This window comes from Lactuca saligna, chromosome 1 (genome assembly GCF_052625555.1).
Source record: "Lactuca saligna cultivar CGN05327 chromosome 1, ASM5262555v1, whole genome shotgun sequence".
Classification (NCBI taxonomy): Eukaryota; Viridiplantae; Streptophyta; class Magnoliopsida; order Asterales; family Asteraceae; genus Lactuca; species Lactuca saligna.
Window position 1 is genome coordinate 7,407,172 of NC_136417.1, and position 15,479 is coordinate 7,422,650.

The following is a 15,479-nucleotide window of genomic DNA, read 5'->3' on the forward strand; positions in this document are numbered from 1 at the left end:
ACCTAATTCTAAGAGCTCGTTTAGATTAGATTGGTAAGGTTAGGATTAATCAAAGAGCTTATTTTGGTTAATCAATGTGGTGAACGAGAGGTGATAGATCTTGTTAGCATTTCCATGTAACAATTTAGATAGAATTGAACAAATATCATTTCATCCTTGGAATCACATTGCTAATTTGTCTTGCATGGAATTGGAGTCCTTACAAATCTTGAATCTACTTTATTAAATCAATCATTTACTTATTGCTTTATTCTATAGTTTAAATCATTGCTTATAAATTCCCCCCATTTTGTGACCATTTTTGTACCTTACGCAAAAAGGTATAAATACTTGTCCCGTGTCTCTGTGGATCGACCCTACTTACCTTGTACTACATTATCAGTGCATAGTAGAAGTCTTTAAGGAGTCATTTTGTACCCCTTTATTTGTTGGGTTTGACACACTCAACAAAAGGGATTTCGGTAAAGTATCAGAAAATTCTGACTTCGAAATGGTAAATTAATTTTGCAAGTTATAATGTTATGGATAAAATTAGATTTGTTACGCATGAAAGTCAAAACCTATTCATTTAAACATATTAAACCCAAAAACGTATTCATTTTAATGAGTTGTAACGTATCAAATCCAACAATATATTCGTTTTAGCAAGTTGTATTAAACCGAAAAACGTGTTTTAACGAGTTGTACCGTATGCATATAAAGGTGTACCAATCCAACCGGTCCAAGAACCGGAAAACCCGAACCTAGGCCATGAACTAATAAGCCTCATCCGATACGGTCCATAATATTCTTCGAAACTTTTTCGATCTGATTCGGTCTAAATACTCACCCTAATGTAGCCATATTTGAAAGACGAAGAAAGTATGATCTTTATGTTTGGTACACCAGGGCCTTGATTCAGCTCTGGCCCTGCCGATCTTTTTAACATATTTTTGGTAGGGGTGCTAAAAAATAACTGGATCCGAAAAATCCGAAATCCAATCCAAAGTTATTTGAAGTTTCAAATATCCAGATTTTCGGTTATCTGAATATTCGATATTTCGGATTCGAATATGGATAGGGATTTTACAAAATTTCAGATATTTTGGATATCTGATATTCGAAAATAGGGATGTTGTTCGGGTCGGAACCGAACCGAACCGACCCGAACCCGAATAAACCGAAAACCGAACCAAATATACAATACGGGTTCGATTCGGTTCGTGTATTATTTGGTTCGGCTCGGTTTCGACCCGGATAACCCAAATAACATGTACAAGATGACTAAGGAGCCGAATAACCCAAATAACCAAAAAACATTTACAAATAACATTTACATTTACAATGTGATTATAAATATTGTATTTTGTATGACTTTTGTAGCTTATGATAAACACAAATAACACGGATAACACGTATTAACTATTCTTGATATCTAAAATGTAAAATTTAACCACCACAATCTTAAGATATAGTTATTAAGCAACATATTAAACACTAAACATTAAACATCCAAAACACCCAAAATCTATCTATTAGTATATAAGCTTAACATTAAACATTACATGAATATTTTGGGTAACGATTGTTAGAATACAACACCGAATAAGCAATTGTGCAAAGGGAAAAAGAATGTGACTTTTTATATTCGGTTCGGTCATTTTGGACCAAATAAGCCATTATTCGGGTAACCTGGATCTAATAACCCGGAAACCGAATAAGCCTTATATAGATACCCGGAAACTGAATCAAATTGCTTATTCGGGTCTAATTTGGTTCGATTCGGTTCGGATTTCGATTCGGTTCGGGTTTTCGGGCCAAATTCTCATCCCTATCCGAAAACATATGAATTTTTTTAAATATTTTTTCTTATTTCATGAAAATGAATTTAATAATTTATTACTTAATATTTACAACTCTATATTTATGTAAGTTAATAACATGTATCTGCCTCGGCTTACCAACAAAATTTGGTGGTGTTAAAACAATTTCTTAAATGATGGTGCTTTAATTTATATAATGTTGTTTTAGTCAGGATGCATTTACTATTTTCTTATGTGTATAAACTGTTTAAGTTACTAAAGAATGGAGTTTGATCTTTATAAATGAATTTTATGTTAATGTTTAGTGGATTACGAGTTTTTTTTTTTTTTTTTTTTTTTTTTTTGCTTTTGTTTTTGTTTTTGTTCTGAGTTGGTAATAAGAGGATTTTTAATCTTTATATTTGAACATCCCTGATTTGTGGGTCTTTTTGTCTTGTTGTTTCAGCCCGAACCTAAACTATACTGTTGGATTAGTGTCTAAGTCCATAACTATTTTGGTATGTACTTGACCCGATGGTGCGTGGTCCTTTTGGGTTGCTTTCACCAAAGCAACTTGATTGGAGAAATAAATAGAGAGAGAGGTTATTATGATTTATTAATATGTTATAAGAATAATATATTAAAGGACAAATCATATTTGTTTAATTAATATTGGTCAATAATTAATTAGGAATTGATTTTGTGATCAAGTGTAATTAATTAAACTAGATGGCTGATTTGTAATTATGTGACAGTTACAAAATAAGGTAAGGATTATCTTATTATTAGGTTGGACAAATTTAAGGTGATAAGGCCTTAGAATTCGACTATGATAAGGATTCAAGGATTATCTTATGAGTTGCTTTGTGGATAAGCAACTAGATAAGGATAATATCTGAAACCCTATCTCTACACCTATATAAAGACCCTAAGGCTCATGAATTCGTGTATCTCTTCCCAAGAAGTCCTAAGGACGAATTCTAACCTCTCTCCTCTCTCTTTATACCTTCTCCATTTGCTCTTGGTGTTTGTAAGCCATTAGAGGAGTGACACTTGTGACTCTAAGCATTCCAAAGTCAATTCAAGGAGGAATTGGGATTGTTATTGCTACATAACAATCAAGGTATGATCTTAAACCTAATTACATATTAATATGATTACTTGAATGCTAGAATTAGGGTTTATAGTCTTGGATTCAAAGCATGTACAATAGAGAAACCTAGATCCAAGCATTAGGGTTTGTATGAGCACATAGGATGTCTTATGACCAAAACCCATAAGTGGTATCAGAGACTAGGATGGTTTCAATTGTATTGATGCATTGTATACCTAAAAAAATTCGATTTTTGATGTTTTAGAGGCTGGACTCGCCGAGTCCATGGCTGAACTCGCCGAGTCCAGGGTGACTCGACGAGTCCAGGCTTGACTCGACGAGTCAACTCGTCAGATAATGCTTATCTTGGGATTTCTTGCTGTATTTTCATATGGATAGTTACCTTATCATGTTAGATCAATATTAATCCGATTATATGATATATTTGACTATATTTTCGATCTAAATGAAGATATTTATCAATTAATAAGATAATTGTTTTCTTATAAGATAATTGATTAATTATTTTGAGTAAATTGATAAATTATTATGCAAGAAATCATTAAACAAATCAAATATGGATAATTATGTAATTAAATGTTAGTTTAGATTATTTGTTATTTGATCCTTGTTGTTATGAAAAGTTTCATATTTTACCCTTTAGGTTTTATAGTTTAAATTTGAACCCAAAGGTTTTGTTGTTTTGAAATTTAAATAATTGAAACCCTAATGTTTTTGAAATGTTTCAAAACTTGCCCTCAAGTTTTGGAATTTAAAAGTTGATTAAGAGTTAATTAGGAATGTTAAATTCTAAAACCTTAGTAATGTTTTGAAAAAGTTCAAATACACCCTTATGGTTTTATTAATTAATTAAGGAGTATAATTAAAAGAGATTTAATAAATCCATAAAAGTTAAGGTTAACCATTTAATTGAATTAAAAATGTAATTGTTAAAGTTAACCACATAGTATTTTAAAAGTATAAAATGCACCCTATACTATATATATAACATTAAAAGTCTAACATTATATATATGTATGAGTAAAAGTCACTCTTACCGTTAGTAGGCCTCATTCACGAAGCTGGTCTATAAGGGGTGTTTAAGGAAATTGCCTATAAAATGGCGATTGAATGGGTATCCACTCTTACCCACCGCACTTTTGACTAGTAGAGGGTCGTTAGCCGAACGGGTAGGATAGGACGAAACCTTCCATTATAAGTATAATGAAATACAAAGTAACTAAATGTTTTGCAAATTTCCAATCTTAGTTACTTAGCCAAAAGTGAATTGATGCAATTCCATGAAATTACACTTTGTGCCCTTGCGAAGACGTTAGTGGAGCATGTGTGGTTTACCGGCACACTAAATGGTTCTAAGCAAAGGTAGCAAAGGGTGACTCAATGTTTGTCATAGTTCGGTGGAGCGTGTGTGGTTTACCGGTACATCGAATAGGTGACTGTAACATGTGAGGGCACCGTGTAAGTTTGCATGGTTATTCACACCCGCTTTGTGATCCTCGGCATCCCAGTCACAAACAAGAGCGGCATATCGAGATTTAAACATGCCATTGAAAGTTCAATGAATCTCAAAGGATCTAGGAGTTTTCATAGATTTAAAACTTAAATTTCTTTTTCGTTTTTCATGGTGGAAATTAGTGAATCGTCATTCACTTACCTTCAAATATTCTGCAACTAGATTACGACATCCCTTTTCTAGGTTGTAGCGTATTGTGATGGGTCCTAGCCTTGGTATCTCATTTGGGTAATTTACTAAGGACTCAATCGATCAACTAACTTGAATTTGTTTTCTCCCGTTTTGTAGATGTCAAAGTTCGACAACTATGGTCTTCCCAAATCCCGTGGAACAAGCATTCCACATGAATATGATATTCCACGATTCGATCGAGGAACAAGAAATCATGCTTCACTTCCTCCTCCTCCTCCAATTATTCTCCCTAACCCACAAGATTGTAAAATTAAAAGGTTCAATGTCACTCAAACCCTTTTGGCAAGTAAACATAAAGAAGGAAAGTCGGTGTGTGCACACGTCTTAGGGATGAAGTCACACATTGATAGGTTAAGAATGATGGGATCCGTTGTCGGTGAAGAGATGGCTCTTGATTGGGTTCTTCAGTCACTTCCTAACTCGTATAGTGAGTTCGTAAGAGAGTACTATATGATGAACCACGACGTGACCCTTATTGATCTCACCTATATACTTATTGCTGCTGAATCAGCAATGGTTTGGCGCAATAGAAAAACAAAGTTGATTGGTGAATCTGCCTTCAAGACCTCTATGGATATAGACAATGGCAATGAAAGACATGCAATGATCGAAAAGTTTGATCATAAGAGAAAGGCGATGTCTGAAGTAGTTCCATGTGTTGTTCCAAACGAGTCAATTTGCTTTTATTACCAAGAGAATGGGCATTGGAGACGAAGTTACCCTATTTACCTAAGAGATCTAAGAGATGGGAGAGTCAAAAGTATGACTACACTTCAGGTAAAATCCACTATCTAACTCCGTTAAGTTCCTATTCATTGATTCTTAATACATGATGTGATAAGATTGCATTTGAATGTTTTGAAGGATCGGTGAAAAGAAAGGAAGTTTGATAAGAGAGCAAGATGAATCTAATCACAAGAGATGGATCTCGATCGCATGGACTTGAAGATTGGATTTTGAGCTTAGATAGTTATGATAGAGTTGTTAGAAATTTTCCTTTTACATAGTTTTCAATATATTTTGCATTGTAAGGACAAATGTTTTTTCGCTGCTTTTATAAATAAAATAAATTTTATTTGACTTATTTATTTATTTGTTTACTTCCTTGCAATGAAATCGTTATGAAAATTGATGTTTGCATAATTCTACAACGAATGGATATGATTCTTAGTTATGCTATTTATGGAAATGTCGAGAATTTACCAAATAGGGAGAGTTTCTCATCGCCCAAAGTTTCAATTGGACAAAAATTTGGAATCACGCAACTTGGTTACATGATGAATGAGAAATTTCATATTTGGAAATTAGACAAATTCGTTGACAAAGTGTCAAGTGAAGGATTAGGAGATCGAGTACACAAAGTTGTGTGTTGATCAAGTTCACCATAAGAGTAACAAAGATATTCGTCATGATTTACTAAAGGCTTAGTAAATATGATTACACTTACAAGATTAAGTGTAATTATGAATTGATTAAAGGGTTTAGATCAATAGTAGAACGAATAAGAAGAATCAAGTAGGCAGAAAGATAAAAGTTTCTCCATTCTAAGAAGAAGGGAGAGTAGCTTTTATGCTTTATGATAGATCTTCATGATTAAGAACCATATCTCAATTGATCCTCTAAATGAGTCTTAGTACAATTGTATGTTTAAGAAGAGGAATCAAGGATTGAAGAAATGGTTAAATCAAGAAGTCTATCATACTTCGTTCCAATAACAAGTCTTAAAGTTAAGATTGTGACAATGAGTGAAAAGTATTAATGGTTTATAACATTCATCAAATGTGGAAAGTTGTGATGTCTTGAATAAGACAAAGACCGACTAGGACCAATTTATGAAGTGTTTTGATAAAAACTACACTAACTCTTGAATATTTGTTTGTCAAGAATTGTTTATTAACAAAAGAATCTTATATGTCAGGGAGTCAGTGGGAGTCCTAATGGTCTCGAAAAGTTTCAAGAACAAATCAAATAAACCTTATCGATCATCACTAGCACACGAGTTGAGGTTTACAACCTATCGTGTTAACATTATTTTGTTTCTGTGCTGTTTCCAATTTACTTAATTATGTATGTGAGTCCTATGAGTTCTCATTTTGAACGCATAAAAGGCAAGACACATTAATCAATGAAAGGTACATTGATAGTAAAAAGTGAGCTGCTTAAGTACTTGGAAGACGTGGTGGGCAGTTGTGCTACCATAAGGCAAGAAATCAAGATTAAATACTAAAAAGGATACTATCGCTAAGCCCCCCTTGGATTTAATATATACTAAAAAGGGACACGCGGCTCCACCTTTTTTGGACTATGTCATAGAAGTTGAAAATTGACAAACTTTAAAAGATGTGTTGAAAGTGTAAATCGCCACAAATAAAAAGGGACACGCGGCTCCACCTTTTCTTATATAAACATATATTGTCATTTAGATCTCATCTCAATGTAACTTTGTAAAAACTTTGAACTCTTTTTTAAAATCTTTATACATCATTAATGTATTTTCTGATTTATTATTATTATTATTATTTTTTGTAAATTTAATGGTTTTTCTGGAAAAAAAAACTTGTCAGTTTATTGATAAAAATTGTAAGATTTTTTTTTCTTTAAAAAAACAAAAAAGAAATAGTTATATAAACCGCTGACATTAAACCTTGTGGTATACATACCACGAAGCAATTCGTGGTCTAGCTGGCCACGAAAACTTTTCATCCACACCACCCCGACATTCCGTGGTCGGGCGTGGTCGTGCTCTTCCGTGTTTTCGACGACGAAATCAAACGGAGAACATGATTGGTTGTGGGTTTATTTGGCCGTTGAACAGCTATTATGATTGTTTTTTTTTTCAAACTCAATTCACTATATAAATAAACCTTCTATTTTCACCAAAACTTATACCTCATTCTAATCTTCATTCTCTACAACTACAAAACACATATACATGGATTCTACAAAGCATATTGAATTTCTAAAAACTTTTGACTCGGATGACGGCGTAGAATTCGTCGACACATTCTTCAACGTTGTGCAACACATTCACGACGAAGAAAGTTCGAATGCAGCTCGTCCAAGGGCGGTCGTCAATTGTGATCGCCAAGCCGCACACGACTTATTGGTACGTGATTACTTTGCCGATAATTGTCTTTATAATGACGACTCCTTCGAACGTCGTTTCCGTTTGAATAAGGCTATATTTTTACGTATTAGTAATGCTTTAGAATCTTGTAATGATTTTTTCAAACAAAAACCCGACGCTAGAGGAAGAATGGGTTGTAGTAGTATACAAAAATGTGCGGCTGCTATTAGGTATTTTGGATACGGTATAACATTCGATGCATCTGACGAATACTTGAAAGTATCCGAGAGGACCGCCGTTGAATGTGTAGATTGGTTTTCTGCATGTGTTTATGAGGTTTTTCACGAAGAATATTTGCGCAAACCTATTCAACGTGATATTGAGAGATTATATTCGGCTCATGAAGAGAGGCATGAATTTCCGGGTATGCTTGGCAGTCTAGATTGTACGCATGTGGCTTGGGAAAGATGTCCAACTACATGACGTGGTCAGTTCACTTGAGGAGATATAGGTGAACCAACTATCATCCTAGAAGCTGTTGCATCTCAAGATTTGTAGATATGGCATGCCTTTTTTGGAGTAGCGGGGTCTAACAACGATCTTAATGTTCTTGGTCAGTCTCCAATTTTCAACGATATTTTGACCGACAAAGCACCTGATATGACGTTCACGGTGAACGAGCACGCATACAAATACGGTTACTACCTTGGTGATGAGATATACCCGGGTTATTCTACATTGATGAAGGCATACTCAGTTCCTCGAAGTGAAAAGGCAAAGTTTTTTTTACAAAAAAACAGGAATCGGCGAGAAAGGATATCGAGAGGGCATTTGGAGTCCTTAAGCAGACATGACATTTAGTGAAATATGCTACACGATTCTGGGATAAAGAAAGAATTAAACGAATGGTCCTAGCATGTATTATAATGCATATTATCATTATCGAAAATGAAGGTCGAGCGATTTGCACGTATGATCCGAACGACGTTGTCGTTCCAATTGAGGAGTTCGTACCGGGAACGAATGTGTTTTTAGAGCGAGTTGTTGAAATTCATAACAGTGAAACGTGTTTCAATCTTCGAGAAGATATCGCAGAACATTTATACCAACATAGCATGAACGATGATTAGGTTTTATATATATATATATATATATATATATATATATATATATATATATATATATATATATATATATATATATATATATATGTTTCTTTGTTTTTTTAATTAATGTAATTTTTTTTTCTAAATTAACTAAGTAATGTAGTTTAAAGTTATAATTTTATTTTTATAATTAATGAAACACTAGTTTAAAAAATGAATGTTTTTTAATTATAAAAAATGTAATTTTACTGTATTTTTGAATTAAAAATAAATAAAAATAATGATGTGGAGTGTTGTCTTAGTGTTAGGTATCCCATATTAGTGGTAGATAATTGTGGTGCTGATGTGGCACCCACCATATATGCGGTATGTGATGGGTATAACGGATGACCTTAAAAAAAAATGGATGACAAAAAGAAAATGAAAACCAGACTTTTTTTTTGTTAGAGCGACACAAACATATTTAAATAACTATTTTTTTTTTCTTTTTTCTAAAAGATAACTTTACCAAAGGCCGGTTTTTTTAGAAAGTGACCACGGATCGGGCCTTAATCTCTATGCGGTCTAGTCTATGATAGGAATGGCAATGGGGCGGGTTCGGGGCGGGGCATGGATTCCCAAACCCACCCCGATAACTTTCGGGTATTTTATCGGGGCGCCCCATTGGATTTCGGGTTTCCCCGTCGGGTTTCGGGTATCTTATCGGGTTTACAACAATTGATAATGAAATCTTTATTCTCTTTTAGGGTACCCTAATGTCTTATAAAATATACATGTTCTAGCAACTCTTTTAAATTAAAAACATGATGCATCACTTTAATAAAATAAACTGGACGTTATATAAAAAATTATTTGATTTAAGTTTTGTTTAATACGTCAAAACACATAAAAATGATCATTAACACCAGATTGTTAATAACTAAAAAAATTGTCCACGATAAGTATTTTATATTTGAACGTGTACAATTAACAACAAAATTTTTTGAACATTATATATATATATATATATATATATATATATATATATATATATATATATATATATAGAAGTAAGTTCATGCGAAAATATAAATATCCTGCGAAAACAGATTTTATCTTATGAAAATTAAACAAATGTACTATAAAAAAGTAATTTTATTAGCAATAAATTAAAGATAGTAAGTTTGAATTGGATGGTGTTATGGTAATATAGATTTAAAGACGGTTTTTTATAATTATATTTTTTTCACATCTTTAATCATTTTTAAATTCATGTTTTCATAATAAAAATGTTAAAAATCATACTTTGCTAATATGAAACAGTTTATCATCTATCATCGATTATCATCATGTATTTCAAAGTTTGGATGAATTATTTTCCAAAATATAATGTTGAGGTGACATAATATCATATGTTTTTATTGTTTTAGCGTTTTCGCAAATTATTTGCATTTTCGCATGAACCCTCCTATATATATATATATATATATATACAATCGAGGCGGGGCGGGTCGGGACGAGGATAACCCACTTCCTGCCCCGAACCCGATAAAAAATCCGATAACAACCCGTTATCCAACCCGAAATGATCGGGTTTTGAGTTTCCCCGTTAGGTTCGGGTTTTTTTTCCCTAGTCTATGAGTAAGAACTTCATTTCAAATTCCAGCAACGCCACGTCGCCACCAACACTGTTCTTGTCTCCTACAATTTCTATATATTTGCATCCTTACTCGCTCGTTTATCGGAAGCTGCAAAGGCTATCGGAAATCAGAGATACCATTCTCTTCTTCACCACCGTTATGTACGTTTATCTTTTATTCAACATCTCCTAATTTCTTACAAGTTTTAATAGACGTTTTCTTCATTTTTCCATGTTCAGTAGCTCTAGGGTTTTTACATTTTCATTTCGACCTATTCTGATTATCGATAATGCCCTCATTCCTGGTTAAAGTGGATATGGAGCGCTAAATCAATTTTTATTCCGTTTGTGTTTATAAAATTCCCACTGTATTGACGCTTGATTTCATGTATTTATATCCAACATCCAGTTTGTGAAGGTTCAAACTAATTCTGCTTTGTACATGTTTAAGTTACGATGCCCTCCACATCAAAGTCAACTCGACGAAAACCTAAGAATTTCAAGTTCGTTCCAAAACCAAAGCAACAATGGCGTGTGAAGGAACCGAAAAGGAATTGGTTGGAGCTCCCATCTGATGTAATGGCAAACATCTTATACAAGGTTGGTGTTTTTGACATACTTGAGAATGCCCAGAAGGTTTGCACTACTTGGCGTAATATCTGCAATGACCCTGCGATGTGGAGAGTCATTTATATGGAGAATCATTCAGATCCATATACAAGGCCCCCATTACAACAGATGTGTAAACATGCTGTGGATAGAAGCCAAGGCCAATTGGTTGATCTTACCCTTGTGCATTTTGCTAATCATGATCTTCTTTGGTATATTGCTGATAGGTATGTGAGCTTATTATATCGTTCATTTGTGCTGATAGGTATGTGAGCTTATTGTTTTTATTGGTTTAACAGATCAAGTCAGCTTAGACGTCTTGATATCACCTATTGCTTTGGTGAATTTTATGATGGCTGGACTGAAATTTTGAAGAAATTTCCTTTATTGGAGGAACTGAGTCTCTGCACAACAGAGATCTCAAAAGAAGATATTATAGGTGCTGGTGATTGTTGCCCCATGCTAAGAACTTTGAAAGTAAATCAAAACTTTTTTAGGTTTTCTGATGAAGACAGTGATGAGGAGTCTTTAAGGATCCGAAATCAGATGGCTGTTGCTATTGGTAAAAACTTACCACAGTTAAGGCACCTTGAACTCATTGGAAACACCATGTCAAATATTGGGTTGCTAGCAATTTTGGATGGGTGTCCTCATCTTGAATCACTTGACTTGCGTCAATGCTTATACCTTGATCTCAAGGGAGAGTTTGGGAAGAAATGTTTAGATACGATTAAATGTGTAAAACTACCTAATGATTCTCTTGAAGGATTGCCATTTTGTCTGAGGTGTGATGATAGTTATGATCTGCCTCAAGATTTTGTCTCTGGTGATTCTGATTATGAATATGATGAGTACTTCGACTATGATGACTACACAAATCCTTATCATTATGATTACATAAACAATGTTAAACCCGATCTCTTTGGTAGTGATGATGATTCTATTGACATTGATGACTTGGACGACATGATGACTTTCATGGCTTTGTTTGGATGATCTTTTGACAGAAAGGTGAGTCTTACACTTTTTTTTTACTCTTTCTTTTTTCTCATTTCTCAAAGAGTGCTGTTATTTACTCATTTTCTAAATGTCATTTATGAAGGTATATTTCAAAAATCACTTGTAAATTTTGCAATTGGAGATACTGATGTGGTTGATATTCTTTTTGAAGGTGTAGCTGACTGGTTGTTGCCCTGAACATTTTTTTGGACATGTTTATGGACCTTTAGACAAGGTAATGCAAGTTTTTAATCAATATTCTGCTGATGGCTTTATCCAATCTTGGGGATGACATTTACCTGTGTTTTAATACACCTGTAAATACTTGTGGGTCATTTCCATTTTTTTTGTCTCAAACTTGGGTAAAGACTAAAGATGTTATGTTGGTTTGTTGTTTTATATGTTATCGTGAATGCATCTCCTTGGAAGATCTCATTGATCGTTGTTTAAAATTTAAAATCGTTTGCATCTATTTCCTTTTCAATTTCATCTCTTTATGCGTAAATTTGGTTGTTAATTTGGCTTGGGTTGGTTTGGTATCAAGTCATATTTGCTATGGATAAGGATCACAAATTGGAATCGATGTGGTCCATACCTTGTTTCATGAACAGTTTTTACTGTCATATGTGTTTTATGGTGTCTTGGAAACCAAAACAAGAAGATAAATAGAAAACTAGTAATTTTTTTTACCATTTTTGGTTTAAAAGAAACCACTTTTTTGTTATTTTAGGTTTGGTTCATCAAATTGAAAAAAAATAAAATAAAAAAAAATTAATTTGTCTAAGAGTAAGACATTTAACCAAGAGATTTAAATAATAAAAATGGATCAGAAGCCGCAAGCTCACTGATTTGTTACTTAGTTTTGAGGAATGTTGAATTCGTTAGAATATGGCAAAACTGCACTTAGATTCCGTTTATTGACAGTGTTTTGTTGAAAATTAAAATGGAAAAGAGGAAATATCATTAAGGCACCATATGTATAGTAGGGCTAGGGTTGTCAAATCGGCCAGTCGTGCCGTGTTTTTGTCTGACACGACACGACAAGGTTTTGTATAACATGAACACGAAACGATATCATATTTTTTTCATTAACACGAAAACGAACCAATTAAAACACGAAAACACGATACGACAAAGATAATATTACGCAATTATTAGTGTATTTCATTAAAACTTAAAGATATATAACACGATAAAAACGACAAACACGAAAAACCCGACAACCAAATGCTTAATCGTGTCAATTTCATGTTAATTTATGAACACGAACACGATACGACACAACATCGTGTTTTTTAATCTTGACACGAACACGACACGAACATGAATTATAGTTTTGATTTCGTTCCGATTTCGTTTCGTTTCGTGTATTTTTGTTGTGTCGTGTCATAAATTGACACCCTTGTGTAGGGCACACACCACATGTTTCTGCATTCTGTGAATTAATCAGATTTAATGATGTTTTTGCTAACTCTTAGTTACCTTGGTTTTATAAGAAAGAAATGTATTAATGATTTATTAATCTAAAAACATAAATTTTTATGTCATGATTTTCAGGATGTTACGTAGGCCCATGGTGGATGTAGAAGTGATGTAAGACTGCATAGCAGTCGTAGCATTCATTATGTTGGTATGTGGCTGTGGAAGCGATGTAAGACTACGGAACAACCGTAGCATTCACTAGGTTGGTATGCAGTTGTAGAAGTGTTGTAAGACTGGGGAGCAATCGTAGCATGCACTAGGTTAGTGTGCAATTGTGGAAGTGATGTAAGACTGCAGAGCAACTGTAGCATTTACTAGGTTGGTATACGGTTGTGGAAGTGTTGTAAGACTACATAGCAACCGTAGCATTCATTAGGTTGGTATGCGGTTGTGGAAGTGTTGTAAGACTGCAGAGCAGCCGTAGCATTCACTAGGTTAGTACACAATTGTAGAAGTGATGTAAGACTGCGGAGCAACCATAACATTTACTAGGTTGGTATGTGGTTGTGGAAGTGTTGTAAGACTGTAGAGCAGCCGTAGCATTCACTAGGTTGGTAGGCGGTTGTAGAAGTGTTGTAAGACTACGAAGCAACTGTAGCATTCACTAGGTTAGTATGCAGTTGTGGAAGTGTTGTAAGATTGTAGAGCCACCGTAGCATTCAGTTAGTAGGTAGGTGGTTGTGGAAGTGTTGTAAGACTACGGAGCAACAGTAACATTCACCAGGTTGGTAGGCGGTTGTGACAGTGATGGAAGCCTACAACTTGGCTCGTAGCATTCTCTAGGATGATTTGGATCATCGCATGATTGGGTGAAGGGTTGTGAGTGGTCCATAACATTTGTAATACTTGGGTAGATCGTAGGTTGGGTTGGGGCCGAATGTGATGTATGAATACGGTTTGGTTCGTAGCAATCACTTGGAGTGAAGTGGACTTGGTGATCGTTCGTGCGTTGGTTGATCGAGTTGTCTTTTATTTGGACTGAATGACTGATGGAATCGTATTGGCGGATGGGTTAGGACAACCTTTATCGGTTCGACTCTTAAAGCCAAATTGTTAAACATTTGATGTAATCAAAAGGATCTTCTTCAGTTCGTGATTATCCATAGACAATGATGAATGAAATTCCTAAATTACCCTTCGTGATCATACTTAACATGACCTTTAAACGTACTTAGTATATCTCTAAGAGGCCCTACTTTTCACCTGGTAATTTCTATCTTGAACCTTATTTATTTGAGAACTCCATAACTCTTCAACTTATTTATTAATTACTACATCTCAAAAAGTTTGTTTGTTTTTTTATAACTAAATGGTACTTAACGGATTAAATGAAATGCTAAGTTTACTTTAATTTTTTCTTAGGCTACTTATAGTATTAAAAAAGGGGAAATGACACACACGCCTTATAAAGTTTCTAGGGTTGATCTTTTTAGTCCCTAAACAATTTTTGTGGCCTTATAAGGGAACGAAGTTGTGTTTGTCGGTTCGATTACATCCTTTTGGCTAAAATGAAGGAGTCACCCGGTTACTTCTTTGACACATTGTGAAAGTCAACTTTTCTATAGATTACTTGGACTTTGTGAAAGTCAATTTTTCCCTCCCTCCCACTGAATTGTAATCGACTCCAGCACCTACCATCGTGTGATTCGTGTTCTCTTGGGCTGCCAACACAACCCACACCCACCCATTATCACTGTTGTTGCCGTGGATGGAGGTCGACATACTGTATGCCAAAACGAGCCGCTTTCAAAGGATCAGCTCCAATCAATCTCTCGGATCATCTAAACCAAGTCCTCCGGTGGGCCCTGGGCTCAGTCGAGATCTTTTTCAGTCGGCACAGTCCCGCTTTCAACGGATCAGCTCCAATCAATCTCCCCGCCATTTGCCTCCTCACCGGAAAGTTCATTATGCCGGAGATTGTTAATCTGCAATAAATCTTAATTGCACATGCACCTTCCCAATTAATGACAAAAAACACTTCCAGAAAGCACCATCACA

At 34.5% G+C, this 15,479-nt stretch overlaps 2 protein-coding genes across 3 annotated transcripts; both read left to right on the top strand.

Annotated features, from left to right (window-relative positions):
* The first annotated feature begins 7,532 nt into the window (after positions 1-7,532).
* On the top strand, positions 7,533-8,528 carry LOC145002241 (uncharacterized). Its single transcript, XM_078961549.1, has 2 exons — positions 7,533-8,091; positions 8,251-8,528. The coding sequence occupies exons 1-2, from the start codon at positions 7,533-7,535 to the stop codon at positions 8,526-8,528; spliced, it is 837 nt and encodes a 278-aa protein (XP_078817675.1).
* A 1,898-nt stretch (positions 8,529-10,426) lies between these two features.
* LOC145047962 (F-box protein SKIP19-like) lies at positions 10,427-12,483 on the top strand. Of its 2 annotated transcripts, none has more exons than XM_078996339.1 (4): positions 10,427-10,553; positions 10,843-11,227; positions 11,300-12,011; positions 12,172-12,483. In XM_078996339.1, the coding sequence occupies exons 2-3, from the start codon at positions 10,848-10,850 to the stop codon at positions 11,994-11,996; spliced, it is 1,077 nt and encodes a 358-aa protein (XP_078852465.1). In that variant the 5' UTR covers positions 10,427-10,553; positions 10,843-10,847; the 3' UTR covers positions 11,997-12,011; positions 12,172-12,483. The 2 variants fall into 2 exon arrangements, with proteins under 2 accessions (XP_078852465.1, XP_078852470.1); XM_078996344.1 differs by having other exon boundaries at positions 12,178-12,483.
* The last annotated feature ends 2,996 nt before the right edge of the window (positions 12,484-15,479 follow it).

Coding starts and splice junctions, on each gene's coding strand:
- LOC145002241 (XM_078961549.1), top strand. CDS start 7,533: ATGGATTCTACAAAGCATATTGAATTTCTAAAAACTTTTGACTCGGAT. Junction 8,092..8,250: donor AGAGAGGCATGAATTTCCGG/GTATGCTTGGCA, acceptor TTTTTGGAGTAG/CGGGGTCTAACAACGATCTT.
- LOC145047962 (XM_078996339.1), top strand. CDS start 10,848: ATGCCCTCCACATCAAAGTCAACTCGACGAAAACCTAAGAATTTCAAG. Junction 11,228..11,299: donor CTTTGGTATATTGCTGATAG/GTATGTGAGCTT, acceptor TTGGTTTAACAG/ATCAAGTCAGCTTAGACGTC.